The following is a 20,217-nucleotide window of genomic DNA, read 5'->3' on the forward strand; positions in this document are numbered from 1 at the left end:
TGCGCCTACACATATACCTACACAATAAATAATCCTAAAGGTCGCTGTCCTGTGGTGGCACACATCTTTAATCCCAGCACTCAGGAGGCAGAGGCAGGTGGATCTCTGAGTTTAAGGCCAGCCTGGTCTACAAAGCGAGCTCTAGGACAGCCAAGATTACACAAAGAAACCATGTCTCAAAAAACAAACACCCTAAAGGTAGAGAAAATATTCATATAAAGGAAGTAGCTCCTAAGGTAGACTTCAGAACCAATTACAAGACAGAATCACATTACAAAATGACAAAAGGTCACAACATGAAGATTATAAGGACATTAAATGTGTATGAACCACCCAGTGTAACCCTGACCTATATGGAATAAAAACTGACTGAAGAAAAAATACAAAGCGTCCATGAATGCCCAGGACTGAACCCCACCCAGACTGCGCTGACATCCAGCCCTCCGACGTGATCCCCATGCCGTTTTCATGAGGCAGCTATGGTAAGGTGGGGTTTTTAGAGACGACTCAAAGTCCGCATCCCTGGGTTTTGTGCTTCATAGAAGATGCCTCTGGACCACGGCCTCTCTCCATCTTTCCTTCCCACCCTATGTGCGCAAACATGCAACTCCCCCCACCAAGGGAAGAGTTCCCCGAGACAAGAGAAGGTGGCCAACTATGACCCGGAAAAGAGCCCTCACCACAGACTCTTCCTGGCCTCTGCCCATACTTTCCCTGCCTCCAGAAAGTGAGAAATAAACTTCTGTTGTTTCACCTGGTCTGTGTATTTACAGCAAATAATACAAAATAATACAGTGAGAACCCTCCCTTCTTATCTGCTGTGGGCTCCCACAACTGTGAATTGAATTTTGATTCCTGTACATGTGGATGAGAGAGAGAGAGAGAGAGAGAGAGAGAGAGAGAGAGAGAGAGAGAGAGAGTGTGTGTGTGTGTGTGTGTGAATGCCATGTGTCTGCAGAGGCCAAAAGCAGGCATTGGGTCCGGAGTTACAGATGGCTGTAAGCCCCCCAAACACGGGTGCCAGGAGCCAGACCCAGGTCCTCTGGAAGAGCAACAAGCACCTTTAACTGTTGAGCTGTCTCTCCAGCCCCTGAAAATAATTTTTTTAATTTGTTTATCTACGTGTATGGGCATTTTGCCTGCATGTGTGTCTGTGAACCATGTGCATGCCTGGTGTCTGCAGAGGACAGATGAGGAGGTCAGATCCCCTGAAACTGGAGTTTAAAAAAGGTTTTGAGCATTGTATGGGCGCTGGGAATCAAACTCAGTCCTCTGGAAGAGCACAGAGCTCTCAACCTCTGAGCCCTGTCCAACCCTTATTAAATTATACTAAACACACAGACTTGTGCCATTCCCTAAGAAATGCAGTACAATTATTTACATAACATTTACCAATAGGTTACTGTATGTAACAACTGTTCAAAGCACACAGAAGGATGTATGTAGGTTGTATGTAGTTCCTATCCATTTCACATGTGAGCTTGTGCAAACTTGTGGGTTTTGTTATTTGCAAGGGGTCCCTGGAGTCTCTTGTCAATATTAGAGGACAATTATATAGCTAGAGACTTCCACATCCCTTTATCAGCCACAGATCAAAGTAGGGTGTAAGCAAGGTATTGCAAACTAATGGACTACCAATTACCACGCTGTCTCTGTCCTAAGCCAACACTCCAACCAACAGGGGCAGAATATGCATCCTGTCCTGAGTGTCCCATGAGCCACATACCAAAAGAGAATGGATTCTGGGGCCACAAAATAAGCCTTCACAAATTTAGAAGATTTTAAATTGTGTAGAATGTGTTCAGCCTGACAGGGAAATCTCACTCTCAAAATGTCAGGACAGCCTTTAAAGTGGGTAATGAGCCGGGGCAGAGAGAAGTTTCCAGAGAACTGAAAACCAGCCAGGAGTGGGGGATCTGGGGGGTGGGGAGAGTGGGGGCACCAAGGGGTGGGGGTGGGGGAGCCAAGGGGGAGCTGGGGGGTGGGGTGGTAGCAGCTGCTGGAGAGTGGGTTGTAGCATTAACTGCACACTGGGACAGAGGAGTCTTGATGTACAAACAAGCCCAAAGCAAGATGTCAGAGGACAGTGAAACCAAAATCGAGAAATTTTAAAGCCACACACACACAGCTGTCTTCCAGAAAGTTCAACACAGTGGTCAAAACCTGCAGCAAATCTGAGGAGAAAAGAGGGATAGCCAGCGACTCAGCAGCTGTCCTCCGGCACTCCTCCCAAAGTGAGGTGGGGCGAGCCGCTCACACAAAGAACGGAGCCACCCATGGCCCTCCGAGGCATGCCCCTGATGACCTATGACCTCTCAGCAGTACCATGAGCGGGCACCAAGCCATTAACCATGGGCCTTTGAGAACATCATTCAAATCCTGATAACCAGTAACAGAAATGAACTGGCTGCAGCCCTCGAAGGGAGAGCTTCATATACTGTGCACAATTCACAGGCACATGTAACAAACCAGTGACCAAAGCCAGGCATACCACACCAATCATCAATCAAGAAAATGCCCCACTAGCTGGGCAGCGGTGGAGCACGCCTTTAATCCCAGCACTCAGGAGGCAGAAGCAAGCAGATCTCTGTGAGTTCGAGGCCAGCCTGGGCTACCAAGTGAGTTCCAGGATGGCCAGAGTGACACAGAGAAACCCTGTCTTGAAAAACCAAGAGAGAGAGAGAGAGAGAGAGAGAGAGAGAGAGAGAGAGAGAGAGAGAGAGAAGAAAAAGAGAAGAGAAGATGCCCACAGGCCAATCTGGTGGAGGCATTATCTCACCTGAGGTTCCCTCTTCCCAAATGACTAACTGTGACAAGTTATGTAAAACTAGCCAGCACTCAAACTCAATAGCAAAAAACCCTAAAAGCCCCCATTAGGAATAAGCAAAGGATGTTCGAGGCAGGGTATCTCTGTGTAGCTTTGCGCCTTTTCCTGGAACTCACTCTGTAGCCCAGGTTGGCTTCGAACTCACAGAGATCCCCCTGCCTCTGCCTCCCAAGTGCTGGGATTAAAGGCGTGCGCCACCACCGCCTGGCTATCCCAGCACTTCTTAACACTTCTTAACACTGCACTACGAGTCCTAACCAGACCAACTAGGCAAGAAAACAGTGAAACTGGAAAGGAAAACATAAACTTTTTATTCCAGATGTCCACATGAACCCGTGAAGAAAAATATCAAAGAGGGGCTGGAGAGGTGGCTCCGAGGTTAAGAGCACCGGCTGCTCCTGTAGAGGACCTGGGTTCAATCGCCAGCACCCACATGGTGGCTCCCAACTGTCAATGACCCCAGTTCCAAGGGATCTGAGGTCCTCTTCCCACTTCCTCCAACAATGCACACACACGTGGTATACATACATACATACATACATACATACATACAGGTAAAACATCCATGTACATACATACAGGTAAAACATCCATGTACATAAAATTTTTAATTTCCCAACTCCCTGTAGCAGAAATGAACAGGCTAAAAATTGGATACTAAAAATTGTATCCAAATGCAGGAGGTAGCCACAATAATCAACCCTGATGTCTTGAAAAAAAAAAATAATGATCAATCCTAAAAACAGGCTAAATTGAAGACTCATACCTCCCAATTTCAAAAGTTAATTACAAAACTATAGTAATTAAAACATTAGTTTACTGGCTTAAGGAAAGACATATAGAGCAATGGACTAGAAACGCCAAAAATGAACGCTTACCTATACAGTATTTTCTTTTGAGATGGGGTCTTAATACATTGCCCAAGCTGTTCTTGGCCTTAAGTGATTCTCCTGCCTCAGTCTTCCAAAGAGCTAGGGCAACAGCTACAGTACAGCACCCACCGGGGAGTTCTCTTTTGACCAGGAACCGACAGCATGGATGGGAACCCGACAGTGCCTCCAGCAGAAGCGCTGAGAACGTTGTATCCACACAGGAGAATAACCCTGCTCCATAACATCCGGTCCTCAGACAGTACAAACTTTACATCCTTTAGGAGTTAAACGTGGAGCCGGGTGATGGTGGGGAACGCCTTCAAATCCCAGCACTCGGGAGGCAGAGACAGGCAGATCTCTGAGTTTGAGGCCAGCATGGTCTACGGAGCAAGTTCCAGGACAGCCAGGGCTATGTACAGAGAAACCCTGTCTTCAAAAACCAAAACCAAAACAAACAACCAAACAACAATAACAAAACCCCATAAAAACAAAGACCAAATCACGGCCTTGCCATGTGACGGCAGCTCTCCTGGATGTCAGTTTGAGGCCACTGAAATCAGGTGAAGAAGTAGAGTGAGATGCACATTATTCACGGCGCTCCATCCACAGAGACTCCAGCAACTACGTGGCAGCTCACAACCACCGGTAACTCCCACTTCTAGAGGGCCACTGCCCTCTTCTGGCTGCTGTGGGCACTGCAGGATACACACACACACACACACACACACACACACACACACACACACACCCCAGAGTGATGGTTACCCGGGTTAAAGGGAGCTGATAGAGATGACTGGTCACTGGTATTTCCTTCTATGGTGATGGCACTGGATGGGAGGTCATGATACTTGTATGACATTAAGAATGAAATTCTAATCACTAATGGAAAACTTTGTATTTATTACAACTTAAAATATAACCAAAAAAATTAAAAATGCCCTGAAGCCAGGCATAGGGGCATAGCATAGCACACACCTTTAATCCCAGCACTGGGGAGGCAGAGGCAGGCAGATCTCTCTGAGTTCAAGGCCAGCCTGGTCTACCAAGTAAGTTTCAAGACAGCCAGGACTACATAGTGAGATCCTGTCTTGAAACAACAACAACAACGTCCTCAAACCTGTAAATGGCACTTTTCCTGTCCCGACTGCCCAGTCCCAAATAACCGACTCAGAGGCTGAATATGAATTATAAATTCTTGGTCGGTAGCTCAGGCTTGTTACTAGCTAACTCTTACATTTTAATTAACCCATATTCCTAAGTTACGCTCTATCACATAGTGCCACCTTTATTAGCATGGCAGGGTCTTCTTTTGCTCCCTCTCTGCACCTGGCTGGCGACTCCTGACTCTGTCCTCATTCTCCTTCCCATCATCCTTTGTTTGGTCGCCCTGCCTATACTTCCTGACTACTGACCAATCAGCATTTTATTAAACCAGTTGGAATGACAGACCTTTACAGTGTACAAGAGGATTATTTCTCAGCGCAAATCCATGGGCAAGACTCAATTATAAATGTAAATATAAAATAGAGTTCCTGTCTCCTCCACATAGAAGAACAAGAAAAACATTTCAAAACATCTACTGTGTTGGTTACTCCAGACTTTAATTATGACATAAAGCAAGGCTCTCATCAGCCCAGTGCCTGAACCCACTGCCCAGGCAGTGTTCACAGGGCCCCCAGCACTTCCCAGATGTGGACTTCTGGAAACTGAACCAAGTAACTGCACTCAGAGCTCTAAGCACCCAAGCCTATTTATTTGCGCATATCTTTTCCTGGGCTGCCCCAAGTGAGGCGATACAGTTACAAGACAGGACTTTGAGTGAGCTATGCCTGGAAACTTTGTTGACCACAATGTCACCTATCTAAAAAGGCTGCCAGTTAGAAGCACATCCCAGCCAGGCTGTGGTGGTGCACGCCTTTAATCCCAGCACTCGGGAGGCAGGGCCAGGCGGATCTCTGTGAGTTCAAGGCCAGCCTGACTACAGAGCGAGATCCAGGACAGGCACCAAAACTACACAGAGAAACCCTGTCTTGAAAGACCAAAAAAAGAAAAAAAAAAAAAAAAAGGCCCATCCCAGGCCAACAGAACTCAGACACCAGCTTGTGTTGACAGCTTTCCCAGCTTCTCAAAGGGGTCATTTTTCTTTATGTTGTCTTGAGGACACACACAAGTCAATCCCCACATTGTCTGTTACAAAAGGACCAGATCTGAATGGGACACTTCCTCATGGAGCCAGTTGCCACCAGTGAGTGTGACCCGGGTCTTTCCCACAGTCCCACGTGGTGTTGGGGCACTCACACCACAACCACCCACACTGGCAGAGCAGGGAGAGATGGAGTCTGCTCCCATCTGAACGCACGTCTGCCTCTGTCACGAGGAGTGGGCGCACTGAACTTAGGGCTGAGGCCACAGAAGCCTGGACCAGGCAGACTCTACCTGTCCCAGCCTGAACTCTAGATAACCTGAGGGAGTGAGAGCTGAGAACCCCGGGGCCCGCTGACTGGGGGGGCTGCTTGGGTCACCATCATTTTCCTGCAGCGGCTGCTCTGATTGGGGCCGGCCGGGGCTCCTGCTGTCCCGACCTCCTGGGGGGCTCTTGGAACCTCGAGGGGACTCTAGTTCTGACTTAATTGGCTTTCCACGTCCTCTCCTGGCTGGCTGGGCAACATGAAGGCTCCGGAAAGCGCTTCTCCTCAGAGCCTCCTGAGGGGAGCCCCCAGACATCTGTGACACCACAGGGCACACCGCCTGAGAGCGGAGGGCGCTGCCCAGTCACAGGGCCTGGCCTCTGCTGAGTCACAGGAAGAATGGCCGGCTACTTGCAGTTCATAGTTTATTAGGGAGCGGATTTGGGCCAGCTGGTGTTTACATACTTGATCCCTACAGCCAGCTGTGCTGGCTGTGGGGGTGCGGAGGGGACTCACTGCTCTGCTGGTCACTGGTGATGTCACGCCAGGAGGGTGGACCTTCCCCCTGGGTCCAAGGTGCCAGGGCTCTGAGCCCATGCTCAGACAGACTCCACTTTCGATTTCTGGCCTGGGGAGATGATGGGTTTTAAGATCTCAGTGTAGTAAGGGCCAAACACCTGCTGGTTGTGATGTGTCAGGGTAACAAAGTTCTGGCCCAGTTCCGCCAGCTCGGCTTCGACGAGAGCGAGTCCTCCAGGAAGGTCCAACAGCGAGCGCTGCACACCGAGAACGAAGCAGCATTTGAGGAACAAGTGGATCCGCTGGTCTGTGAGCAGAAGGAAAAGGCAACCGAACCCCTGAGCACCTGGGGTCCGGCCGCTGGACGGCCGTCTGAGTCACATGCTCCAGAGGAGGGAACAGCAGCTCACGGGGACCGGGTGTCACTGAGCCCAAGTACTCAAGACCGCTGAGTATCAGGGTGTGGCTCACACCTGTAATCCCAGAACCCGGAGGCAGAGGCAGGGGGAATACCACGAGTAAGGCCAGCCTAGGGTCCATATTGTGTCCAGGCCGACCTGGGCTGCAAGGTTAGGCCTAGGATTTGACATTAGAGAAGACATCTTCAACTGATTCCTCCAAATGGGGCTGGGGTCTGTATTACGGAGAAATGTCTCTAAACCAAGTCGGCTGGCTGCTTGCTGGTGGGTGGGTGTGGATGTCACACGGTGAGACTCCTGAGTGACTTAACTGGGTTGGGTGGACAGGATTTCTGTGTGCAGACCTCCTGAGGACCGTCTCATCTTTGACTGGAACCTGGAAACTCGCCCACACCCATGGCTGGGGCCCCTCCCTCCAGCATCCACACTGCCCACAGGTGGGCACGCTCACCAATGACGTTGCGGACACAGTTCTCCTTCTTGGCAATGTTCTGGAACTGTGCTATGAGAGACGCTGTGTTGTCACTGGTCAGAGGGGCGAGGCCCATGCTCTTGAGACCCTGGTGGATTTCCTGGGTCACCTGCTCACTCACGGTCTGCATGGTCTCCTCCGGCCTAGACCACAACAGAGGTGAGCTGGCACCTAGCAGGTGGCCTCGGCAGAGGCACAGACACCACAAAGCCTCAGGCAGAAGTTAAGAGGTTAGGGACTTGGGGAACTCCTGTCCCCCATCCCAGCTGCCCAGCACCAAAGCCCGACAGATAGGTTCCACGTCCTCATGATTCCCTCTGAACACCAGCGACCTCTGTAAATGGTGCTGTGTCCTGAACCGTAAAAACACTCTCAAGACCGAAGAACAGCTTGGCTCTCCCCAGGATGCAGGTGTCTGTGGCCAATGCACTTTGTAAGGACAGAGACTCTTCCCAAGCATCGCCCCTGGTCATGTCCCCACCCCACCCCCAAGCACAAACCTGGCCTGCTGTTTGTTTTCTTTGGGGAGCTGAGGATCAAGCCTGGGGTCTTGAACATACCAAACAAGTGCTGAAACCCTCAACTACATCCCCAGCCCAAATCTGGCTCTTCCATCTCCTCAGTCATCATCGACTACAGCTCAGCACATGTTCAGGCCCGCCCAGTGAGAGATGGGCCTGGTAGCAGCTCAAGGTCTCACAACACCCTTTCTGGAAAGTTCTCTCCCGCCCGCCACAAGCCCCAGTATCACTACAGAAATAAACTAACACTGTGGCTGGTTCTAGAGGGCCTCTCTCTGTGTTTGTGGTGAAGAGCTCATGCCCTGCCGGTATCTGAGACCCTTGTACCACCTACTCCTCTGTCTGTGCCCGCCCCGCCCACATGCCGGTACCACAGGCTAAGGCTGGCAGCAGGCTTCTTCCTCAGTGGCTCCCTACCTTCTTTCTCACTGAACCCAGTCAGCTCACCAGTGGACTAGGCTGGCTGACCCTCAACCCACCCCCCTCACGTGCTGGAGTTACAGACATCTGCTCCCTGTCTGGCTTCTTCCTGTTTGTCCTTTTAGAGACAGGGCTTCTCTGTGTAGCTCATTACAGATGGTTGTGAGCCTCCATGTGGTTGCTGGGAATTGAACTCAGAACCTCTGGAAGAGCAGTCCTCTTAAGAGCAGTGCTCTTAACCTCTGAGCCATCTCTCCAGCCCCACTCCTAGTCCTTTAAAAAAGATGTCTGCAGCTCACCTGGAGTTAAATTCCTCCACCAGGGACTTGGTTATGCGTTTCAGTTTGTCCACAAACTGGGGTGAGCCAAACAGAACACTGCCAGAGAAGCTACTGGCCACCAGCATGACGGAGGCAAGGATGGTCAGCTGTTTCTGCTGCAGCTCCAGCTCCTGCAGCCGGCCTCTGTCCATCAGCAGGGTCTGAGGAGGGGGTGGGGGTGGGGGGCGCATCAGGAGGACCCGGCCCGAGCTCAAACCCCAAAACAAGGCAATGCCCCCATTCCCACCTCGGGAAACTCTTCATTCTCAGGGTCCCAGATGAGGAGGTTCAGGAAGCCCTGGGACAGCACCATTGTAGAACTGAGAGGTTCCGGGGCAGCCGCGTCCCTGGAAGAGGAGCCAGGCGAGCTGGAGGAGTCCCGGGTGTCGGGGCAAGTTGCAGAAGACCCGGTGAGGTCCGCGGCCGCCTGGGTCAGCCACTTGGTGGTGTGATCGAGGAGGTCTGCAACAGAGGAGGAGTGTGTAAGCATCTTTACCGCTGCAGCTTCAGGCCACAGTTCTCTGCGGCTACTACTGTTCCTGTGGAGCGTGGTGGAGCTGAGGTGGGAGCCCTGCCATGAGTTTGGGGCCAGCCTGAGCTACACAATGAGTTTCAGAATAGCCAAGGCTAAAGAGTGAGACCTTATCTCAAAACACTAAAATAATCACTAAATCAAAATGTAAAAAGTGTATGCTGGTTAATCTGCCTTCTCCCTCCCACTCACTGTGTGAAGAGCGTCAGGTGTGAGCCGTGGCCCGCCCGCCCCTGTCCTCACGTCACACATACTGGGCTCCTTGTTGAGGCGCTCCTGGAACTCGGCCCGCTCAAACTGGATGGAGTGTTCCTGCAGGGGGGGCTGGAGGCTCTGGATCGTGTAGTTCACCATGTCCATTTTCATCTGCCCCAGCACTTGGAAGATGCCCCTAGCGCAGGAGAGAGGAACCGTGCTACAAGAGGACCCAAGCGGAGGGCAGCCATAGGGTGACTGAGGCCCGCACTCTAGCGCCGGGAAGGAGCTTAGCGGTAGCTCTGTCCTCCATCCATGGAAGGACAGGCAGCCGAGACCGAGGCCCACGGTGAGCCAAGTCACTTTCACCATGCCCTCTCTCTGCTGAGCTGGGTGGAGCGCAGCAAGGCCTCAAGAGAGAAGTCTATGAGTTCAAGTCCTGCAAGGGCTCCAGGGTGCCCTGGAGAAGCAGCGCACCAGCTCGGCCCAGAAGGCAGCCTTCTCCTCTCCACTCAGGCCAGGGGTGGGGGTGGCTTTTGAATTTTAACTCCCTGAACACACCTCCTAAATGCCACACAGCCATGCCGTACATCAGGAGGAGACATGCCGTGTCCCTTACAGTGTGTGAACTGAGACCAGAGAAAACTTAGGACAGGATATCTGTCACGCCTTGGAATTCCGTCTACCACAGTGTCATACACAAAGGTCCTGTCAAGCTAAGGATGACCCAAAGGTCCACTTTGGAAATGTGAACAGGCCAGAGAGGAGCAGGGCGTCAAGTCGCCTCCAGCAGGAAGAGAGTCGAGACAACGGCTGTCCCGGAGTCGGCCAGCCCTCCCCAGCTCAGGCCCTGGAGCAGGTTAGGTGACTAACCACAAGTGTCCCACCTCAGCAGCCGGACAGGATCCGTGATGCTCTCCAGTTTCTGCACGGCTTCGTCTCGCACTGGTGCACACAGCAAGACCATCATGTTGAGAATGTACTTAGAGAGGTAGGTGACATCCAAGTCCCCACGCTCAGCTTGCTGATGGAGGAAGTCCATGTCCAAGGCCTCTTCGATCTCACTTCTTAAGCGGTTCTGGCGTGGTAACAACAGCGACAACAGAATCTGCCAGGCAGGTCAGAAGAGACACTGCTGAGTCCCACATTCCCCATGTTCACGCCTTCACACACACCAGCCTGTCTTTTCAGGATCAGGAAGTTGCTGCAGACATGCTCCACTGAGTTTATCTTAGCTAGTGATAAATGGGTCAGAGTGAGATAGAGTTTAATAAGGCCAAGGACCACACAAAGCACACAGGACACAGACAGAGCTGGGCTAGAAGCACTTGGGTTCAGTTCTCAGCACCCACGTGGCGCTCACAGCCATCTATAACTCTAGACGGGGGCTCTAGCGCCCTCTTCTGGCCTGCCTGGGCACTGCATGTACATGATGCACAGTCACACATGTGGGCAAAACACCATACACGCAAGATAAAAATACTCAATTTGTGTTTTTTAAAACTTTATTTATTTTTATCTTATGGACATTAGTGTTTACCTGCATGTATGTCTGTGTGAGGGTGTTGATCCCCTGGAACTGGAGTTACAGACAGTTGTGAGCTGCCATGTGGTTGCTACAAATTGAACCCGGGTCCTCTGGAAGAGCAGTTGATGCTCTTAACCTCGGAGCCGTCTCTCCAACCCCTTATCTGTGGTTTTTCAAGACAGAGAACTGTGTAGTCCTGGCTGTCCTGGAACTCATTTTGTAGACCAGGCTGGCCTCAAACTCAGAGATCTGTTTGCCTCTGCCTCCCGAGTGCTGGGACTAAAAATAAATCTTAATTGAAAAAGAACCAGAAAATGTGCTCTGAATTTAAGAAGGGCAGTTATTTATTTCTTAAATTATTTCAGAGGGAGAAGACAGATCAGAAGAGTTGTAATGGGGTCTCTGATGCCCAAACGTGAGCTCCTGGTAACTGACTCTTATTTATTTATCCCTGTGTCTCCTTAAGACACCCAACACGTGGAGCTGGAGGACACACCCATGCCTATTTAGGGTAATCAAATACAAATTGTCTCAGCAGAATCCAGTTACCAGCTCCATGTGGTACACAGAAGACTGCTTCATGTTACCTATTTCAGTCGGCAAGCTTTCAAAGTTACTAACTCAGAGCTGCTTTGTTTCAAATCTGCCCTTCGGGGTCCCTGCCCTGGGAAGCAGAGGCTGACACCGTCTCCCCCGCTCCCCCATGTTTCTCTGTTGGGGTTGCAACAAGCTCTCTCTGTAGTCTGCAGGGCGCTAAATATCCTACACGAGGAAGGGCCTCCTTCACTGCCCCGCTCTCTGAAGGAAGCTGGTCATCCCCGAAGATAAAAGGCAGGTCTCTGTGCCTCTGACAGACCCATCACTCACCCCAAATAGAGCCCATTATTCACCGGATTTTGACTTTCAAGGCAGGATACACCAACACAGCTCGATGCTGTAACTCACTCAGCACATTTGTAGCGACGGACGCTCCGGAGTTCTTCAGAAGTCTCCGTCTTTAGCCATGGCCCCCTTTTCCCGTCCGCTGCAGCCATTGACAGGACCTCTTCCCCACTGAAGTTACTCAGTGGTTGGGCTGTCTAGTCACCTTGGCAATTAGGACTTGCGGCCACCACCCACTGGTGCCTGTCGAGACAGGCCTTGGAACCTCCAAGCTACAAGTGAAGATGTGCACTCACCTCCCTGACCTCTTTCAGAAGTTCAAGGGCACAGCTGAAGTCGGGGGGCACAGAGGACAGCTGCTCTTTCAGGTGGTCCCAGAAGTCACTGGGCATCGTCTCCTTGCCCTTACTTTCCAGGCTACAAGAAGGTCAAACACACAGGTTACTCCCGGCATGAGAAACTGTTCGCTCAGAATCTGAGCCCCAGAGACACCACCAGGAGCGACAGACGGGCGGGCGCAGCGGGCCGTCACTGAAGGCTAGGTGTGACTTCAACAGCAGAAGCAAGCCTGAGTGTAGCAGTGAGTCTTCCCTGTGGGCCTCACCGTGTGTGGTTACACACTGCTGCATCGAGCAGGTTTTTCATCACTTTCTTTCACTCCTAAAATCTAGGAAAATATTCTCCTTTTTTTGACAATACTCAAAAGTCAGAGACACCTCCAGATCAGTCAGGCTTAAAATAAATTGGCTCAGCCCAGTGTGACGGCATCCCAGCCCTCAGGAGGCAGACGCAGGGGGATCTCTGTGAGTTCCAGGCCAGCCAGGGCTACACACACACACACACACACACACACACACACACAATTATCTCAAAAAAAAAAAGACTACCCCCACCCACCTCTTCCTCATATATTCCTATTCTGAGAGCATTATCTATCCAGTCAGGAAGGCTACGTTTTGTTATTGTTCTTTGTTATAACTTTAAAAAATTAAAATAATGTCCACACTCAGGAGGCAGAGGCAGAAGGACCAACCAGCCTGGGCTACATGAGACCCTGTCTAAACTAAAAAAATACAGAGGCAATTTAATATAGAAAGGAAATTTTTTTTCTTTTTTCTTTTCTTTATGTATTTATTTATTTTTGGTTTTTCAAGACAAGGTTTCACTGTGTAACATTCGGGCTGTCCTGGATCTCACTCTGTGGACCAGGCTGGCCTCGAACTCACTGAGATCTACCTGCTTCTGTCTCCCGAGTGCTGGGTTAAAGGTGTACGCCACCACCGCCTGGCTCAGAGAATCTTTTCAACAAATGCTGTTAGAATTACTAAACATCACATGTGGAGAACTGAATTTAAATTACGTGGACAAAAGGATCATATTTTTGGACTGTGCACACTAAACCATTATAACTACCCTCAATAGATTAATCAAAGCAGGAACTATTCCAATCAACACACTTTGCCAAGGCAACAACAATTTGGGTTGTTTTGCTTGTTAGAGTTGGGTCTCCCTGTGTAGCCCTGACTGGCCGCAACTCTGTGTGTAGACCCAGGTAGCCTTGAACTCACAGATCTGCCTCCCAACCTCCTAGGATTACAGGGGTGTGTGTGTGTGTGTGTGTGTGTGTGTGTGTGTGTGTGTGTGTGTACCATCACACAACACTGAGTTTATTTTTAATAACTGTAATAGTTTGAGAGAAAATGGCCCCTGAAGGGAGGGTGGCCTGCTGGAGGAAGTGTCACTCGGGGCGGGCTTTAAGTCTTCTTTGCTCAAGCTTTACTCAGTGTGACACTCAGACCACTTCCCGTAGGCTGCAGATCAAAGATGTAGGACTCTCAGCTAGGCTGGCAAGCCACATCTGCCTGCACGCCACCATGTCGCACCATGATGATAATAGATAAACCTCTGAAAATGTAAGCCACCCCAATTAAATGTTTTCCTTTATAAGAGTTTCCCGTGGTCATGGTGCCTCTTCACACCAATAGAAACCATAACTAAGACAGTGATATTCACTTATTTATTGATTGGGGAGGGGCACATGTGGGTCCCAGGAATTAAGCTCAGGCTGTCGGGCTTAGCAGCAAATGTCTCTGCCCACTGAGTCACGGAACCCCTCAACACTAAGTAATGATGTCAGGAAGTCAAACAGAGAAAACTATAAAAGCCAACACCTGCTTGAAGATAAGGTCTTCTCTTCCGAGTGAGCATCAAGCTTGGAAGTGTCATGAGCCCTCTCCGTCAGGCCTGAAATTGAAAGAACTTCTGGTGAAGCCGAGCGGAGGTGACGCACACCTTTAATCCAGCACTCGGGAGGCAGAGGCAGGAGGATCTCTGTGAGTTTGAGGCCAGCCTGGGCTACAGAGGAAGTTCCAGGACAGCCAGGGCTACACAGGGAACTTCTGGTGGACACTGATCAACCCACATACATCTGAAACTATTCGGTCACTCATCTGTAGGCCTCACGGCTGTCAGAGTCCACTCAAGGACAGCAGACAATTGTATTCCCCATGAAAGTGCTAGAAACACTTGGAGTCCAACATGGGGAAGGTGAAAGGTCAGGAAAGCGTGAGGTGAAGCTGACTAGTTTAAAAAAAAAACACAAAGTAGGTGGGTCTCTGAGTTCGGGGCCAGCCTGGTCTACAGATCAAGTTCAGGACAGGCAGGGCTGCACAGAGAAAGCCTGTCTTGAAAATTTAAAAACAAAAACAAACCCACAAAGCTACAAACAAACAACTTATGGTTTGCAAAAACAAACACACACTTGTTAACTGAGCCAGGGTTCTCCCTGTGCCTCTGCTGCCCCACAAAGCGGGCTCTCTCTCTAACAGACATCCGTGTGGAGTGCCAACATTATTTGGTTTTCCAAAACAGCAGTTCCCCGATTTTAGGATTTCACGGACTAGTGAAATTTCCAAGAAGATTTTAAGGTTAAAGATCACAACTTTCAGGGCTGGAGAGATGGCTCAGAGGTTAAAAGCACTGTGCTGCTCTTCCAGAGGTCCTGAGTTCAATTCCCAGTGACCACATGGTGGCTCACAACCATCTGTAATGAGATCTGGCGCCCTCTTCTGGTGTGCAGGCAGAACACTGTATACATAATAGATAAATAAATTTTAAAAAATTTTTAAAAAATCACAACTTGCCAATTCTTTGTGTTGTGAAGTATGGACAAGCAAAAAAAAAATTCTACTCTGGGATCACCCAGACCTAGGTCTGTAACAAATGAAGCAGGGGACCGGTAAACAGGGACTCAGGACGCTGGCCATACTACTTTGTAAATATGTGTCTTTTTAAATGGTTACTATTGCACAGCACAGGCATGTGTGAAGGCCAGAGGACAGTCTGGTGGGGTTGGGTCTCGCTTCCCACCTTTACTGTGGTGCCTGGGATCCACTGAGACCTGTGTGGAATGCTCAACTGCTGAGGAGTCTCACAGGCCCAGAGAAGTGGAACTTTTCTATAGTAAGAGATTAAAAATGTAAAAAATAAATAACTAGCCGGGTGGCAGTGGCACACGCTTTTAGTCCCAGCACTCGGGAGGCAGAGCCAGGCAGATCTCTGTGAGTTCGAGGCCAGCCTGGGCTACAGAGTGAGATCCAGGACAGGCACCAAAACGACACAGAGAAACCCTGTCTCAAAAAACCAAAAAATAAAATAAGAAATAACTGTAGAGCAGATTACATAGGATAACGCTCTCTCAGAATAATTTTAAAGTCATGACTGTAGCCTTCAGACAGTAAAGAAGAAAACATACAATGCGGAGTCACTGGATTTTACTTTGCAACAAATCTGAACTATCTCAACATAAGGTGATTGTGGATTTTCACAGAAAATTCGGAGTCCTTGTCTGGGTTATAAGAAGGCAAACTAGAGAGGTGACTGGGCGGTTAAGCCCACTGGCTGCCTTTCCCGGTTTCCACGTCCAGTCGCAGGGGATCTGACGCCCTCTCCTGGCCCTGAGCACGCATGTGCACACGCATACAAGATTAAATGTCCTTTTACAAAAACAAGGTGAACTGTCGCGGCTGCTCCTCTCTTCCGCCCCTGGGAATCATCCCGGCCAAGGTGGCTGGTACCACACAGCCCACGACGTAAGCAGACCCACTGTTAACTCACAGCACTACGTGAGGGTTAAAGGAAGCCTTCAACGCGGGGCTGAGCGACAGTGGCGAGGCGTCTCGAAAAACTGCGGGAAACACTAAAACGCGCCAACTGCCACAAAGCGGCCAGAAGTTCAACGCGAACGCGCTCCAGGACAAGGAGGGGCAAAGTGTGACAGAAACACACTTCTTAAAAGTCCAAACGGCCCCCAAACAGAAAACTGCAAAACCAAGCAACCCTAATACACGAACTCTTAAAACGGGAATCACACCGATCACACCGCCCGGAGTTATTTCTCCTGCGGACGTCACCGCCTCCAGACCAGGCTTCCAAACCCTGACCCTCGCGCGCGCCACCCGCCCCAGGGTTCGGAGGGACAAACCCCGACCCCCGGGGGCCCGGGCCGTCCCGTCCTCCCGTGGACCAGCAGCGACCCCGCGTGGCCGCACGGACAGAGACCCAACTGTGGAGCGTCCAAGGCGCTCCATGGCAACCTGGGCGCGCGGGAACCGGGGCGGTGCGGGTGCGCGGTCCCCGCGCGCGCGGGGAGCCTGGGCGTCCGGGGCCCCGCCGACCCCGCCTCGGGCCGCTCCTCGAGCCCGGGGTTAAGGGCCACACGTCCGGGGTGAGGGCGGCGGAGGCCAGGCGACAGTTGAACCTACGTGATCGGTGGCTGCTCGCGCTCTCCCGGGGGTGTCCCGTGTGGGGCTCACGGGAGGCGCCCTCGGCCGTTCGGGCTTCCTTCCGGGCCGACCTCTCCTTCACGTTTGGCATCTCGGTGGTGCTGGTATCTGGGTGCGGGGTGGATGGGGGGACGACAGATGCGGGAGGCCGGTCGGGGCCAGAGGGACCAGCGCTGGCGCAGGGAGGAAACTGAGGCCGCCGAGCCCACCTACCCTCCACCGCCAGGCGCCTTCCCGGGCCCACGCCCCCCTGCCCTTCACCCCACCCGGTCCTCACCACTCCCCCTCCCCTCCGCTTCCCCTTCCCCTTCTCCCCCTCCTCCTCCCCTCCCCGTTTCGTGCTCCCCTCCCCTCACCTCCTCCTCCGCCGGCCCGCCCACTCTGGCTGGCTCTCCGGCGCGGGGCGGGTAGGCGGCTCCGGTTAAACCACCTGGGGGCGGGGCCGGGGGCGGGGCCGGGGAGCTGGGCGGAGCCACTGAGCCGACTCGTTGGGCCGTCACGCAACCCCGGACCCCCGACCCCACCCCGCGGCCCGGGCCCGAGTGGGAGCGCCCGGGATTCGAAAACAAACCGCCCGGGTGCCCCGGCAACGCGGCACGCGCGCAGCCCGCCCCCTCCACCGGCCGCCGACCACCTGCCGCCGCCGATCGGGGCGGGACCGGGGCGGGACCGGGGCGGGACCGGGGCTGCACCGAGCCGCTTGCCGTCAGCCCTCCTGAGTTCCCGGGGTCAGGGGCTGGGGCTCAGGGGTAGCCTGCGGAGCACGGAGGACGGGGGCGGGCCTGGAACGTCTAACCCTCCTGCCTCCGCCTGTGTGCTGGGGTCACCGGTGGGAACCCCCGTGAAGGGCTCATGTGCTGGGGATGGAAGGGACCTTAGGTCCCCACTGGCCGAACTCAGTCCCCAGCCCTCAGAGCCCTCGTTAGGGGCTGGAGTGATGGCTCGGCGGTTAGAAGCACTGGTGTTCTTCCAGAGGACCACAGTTCGAGACCCATCACCCACGAAGGGCTCTGTTTGGGACTCCGGTGTCAGGGCATCCGACGCCCTCTTCTGGTCTCCTGGGGCACTGCAGGCACGTGGTGTGCTTACATATATATGCAAGCAAACACCCATACACAGAAATTACAACTTTTTTTTTTCTTTTTCTTGGTTTGGTTTGGTTTTGATTTTGGAGACAGAGTTTCTTTGTGTAGTCCTGACTGTCCTGGAACTCGCTCTGTAGACCAGGCTGTCCTGGAACTCAGAGATTTTCCTGCCTCTGCTTCCAGAGTGCTGGGATTAAAGGCACATGTCACTGCCTCCACGGCTTAGATGATGATAATAATAATAATAATAATAATAATAATAATAATAATAATAATAATAAAATAATAATAATAATGAATTAGGGCTGTAGCTTGGTTGGTAGCCCTGGGTTCGCTTCCCGGCACTGCTTACTCCAGGCCTGGCGACAGGTGCCTGTAATCCCAGTAGTCAGGATGTGGAAGCAGGAGAATTAGAAGGCAGTCCATGAGTTCCCAGGCAGCATGGGATAAATGAGACTCTATATGTCTCCCAAAAAGAGAAATGAACTTACTTAAAAGGATGGAAAGGAGAGAGAGAGCGCTCTGGTCACTGGCCAGCTCTCAGTCCCGGGCAGGGCGCTGAACACACCTTTCTTCCTTAGACTTTGTATCATCAGCTCTAAGAACCTCTGCCTGGGGTTCTTGCCTTGTGAATGCAGAGTGTGAATTTCATGAACAACTCAGTTTTGAAGCAGAAAACTGTGAAAAAGACGGAGGTTTTACTCTAAAAGCTCATCAAGAACAAGAGAGCGAGAGCTATCCAGAAAGCATCACCACCCATCCAAATTAACCACGCTAAACCTTCCGCCCCCTCCTGCTCCGTGACGCTCCCCTCCAGTGTCAAAGTGAAGCAGCCTCTCCTTCAAAAGTGGACAGAAGCTGCACTGTGATGTCACACTGTCTCATTGTCGTATAACGACGTATTTAGACTGCTGTTGATCTCTCCTTTAAAAGGAACATGCAAGGCCTGGAAAGAGGCCACCCAAACGGCAGGTCAAAACCTGATGCCCTCTTATGCCTCTAAGGGCTCCTGCATGCACATGGCACACACACACACACACACACACACACACACACACACACACACACACACATAAACACATAGAGATATTTCAACTGTTAAGACGCCTGCTGCTCTTGCAGTGGACCAGCACTGAGTTCCCACCACTTACATGGTGGCTTACAAACATCTGTAACTCCAGTGCCAGGTTAGCCAGTACCACCTTCTGGCCTCTCCGAGCATTAGGCATATACATGATGTACATACATACATATACACACATATGCAGGCAAAACACACAAAAAATAACATTTTTAAATTAAAATATTTTTTGTTTTTGTTTTGTTATTTTTCAGATAGGGTTTCTCTGTGTAGCCCCAGCTGTCCTGGAACTCACTCTGTAGCCCAGGCTGGTCTCAAACTCTCAGAGATCTGCCTGCTTCTGCCTCCCCGGCGTTGGGATTAAAGGCGTGCGCCGCCACACCAGTCAGAAAAGAAATCTTTAAAAGAAAAATCCACAATTCTCTTTGGGCATTTTTTTTTTATTTTATTTTACAATACTATTCAGTTCTACATAACAGCTGTTTGGGCATTTTAATGTCTGGGAGAAAAAAGTTTTTTTTCTTTTTAATAATAGCACATTTTCCCCTATAAAAATAGCATTGCTATAAAGATCTCCCTAGAGGCTAGGTGGCAGTGGCGCACGCCTTTAGTCCCAGCACTCGGGAGGCAGAGCCAGGTGAATCCCTGTGAGTTTGAGGCCAGCCTGGGCTACCAAGTGAGTTCCAGGAAAGGCAGAAAGCTACACAGAGAAACCCTGTCTTGAAAAAACAAAACAAAACAAAATTGCAATCTTACCAAAAGCAATCTACAAATTTAATGCCATCCCCATCAAAATCCCAACACAATTCTTCACAGACTTGCAACAACCAATACTCAACTTCATATGGAAAAGCAAAAAACCCAGGATAGCTAAAAGAATCCTGTATAATAAAGCAACCTCTGGAGGCATCACCATCCCTGACCTCAAGCTCTACTATAGAGATATAGTAATAAAAACAGCTTGGTACTGGCATAAAAACCGACATACGGATGAATGGAATCGAATTGAAGACCCTGACATTAATCCACACACAGATGAACACCTGATTCTGACAAAGAAGCCAAAACTACACAATGGAAAAAAGTATCTTCAACAAATGGTGCTGGCATAATTGGATGTCAATATAGAAGATTGCAAATAGATCCACATCTGTCACCATGCACAAAACTCAAGTCCAAGTGGATCAAAGACATCAACATAAATCCAGTTACACTGAACTTGGTAGTGTAAATGGCTGAAAGATATTTAAGAAATTGCTCAACATCCTTAATCATCAGAGAAATGCAAATCAAAATGACTCTGAGATACCACCTTACACCTGTCAGAATGGCTACGATCAAAAACACTAATG

At 50.8% G+C, this 20,217-nt stretch overlaps 1 protein-coding gene across 2 annotated transcripts; it reads right to left on the minus strand.

Moving 5' to 3' along the window:
• Positions 1-6,515: 6,515 nt before the first annotated feature.
• Tcp11 (t-complex 11) lies at positions 6,516-18,299 on the minus strand. Of its 2 annotated transcripts, none has more exons than XM_028888403.2 (10): positions 17,056-17,163; positions 16,679-16,807; positions 14,087-14,159; positions 12,212-12,332; positions 10,393-10,613; positions 9,565-9,701; positions 9,026-9,240; positions 8,758-8,939; positions 7,497-7,660; positions 6,516-6,933 (listed from the first exon to the last, which is right to left on the minus strand). In XM_028888403.2, the coding sequence occupies exons 2-10, from the start codon at positions 16,788-16,790 to the stop codon at positions 6,707-6,709; spliced, it is 1,452 nt and encodes a 483-aa protein (XP_028744236.1). In that variant the 5' UTR covers positions 16,791-16,807; positions 17,056-17,163; the 3' UTR covers positions 6,516-6,706. The 2 variants fall into 2 exon arrangements, with proteins under 2 accessions (XP_028744236.1, XP_037055793.1); XM_037199898.1 differs by lacking the exon at positions 17,056-17,163 and adding an exon at positions 18,276-18,299 and having other exon boundaries at positions 6,707-6,933.
• Between the last annotated feature and the right edge of the window lie 1,918 nt (positions 18,300-20,217).

The sequence above is a fragment of the Peromyscus leucopus genome, chromosome 16_21 (genome assembly GCF_004664715.2).
Source record: "Peromyscus leucopus breed LL Stock chromosome 16_21, UCI_PerLeu_2.1, whole genome shotgun sequence".
Lineage (NCBI taxonomy): Eukaryota > Metazoa > Chordata > Mammalia > Rodentia > Cricetidae > Peromyscus > Peromyscus leucopus.

Bases quoted from the DNA above. Each gene is read 5' to 3' on its own strand.
- Tcp11 (XM_028888403.2), bottom strand. From the start codon at position 16,790: ATGCCAAACGTGAAGGAGAGGTCGGCCCGGAAGGAAGCCCGAACGGCC. The intron at 10,614-12,211 runs GTGAGTGCACAT...CCTGCCTGGCAG, and splicing joins TTCTGAAAGAGGTCAGGGAG to ATTCTGTTGTCGCTGTTGTT. The intron at 7,661-8,757 runs GTGAGCTGCAGA...GTTGTGGTCTAG, and splicing joins GTGGAGGAATTTAACTCCAG to GCCGGAGGAGACCATGCAGA.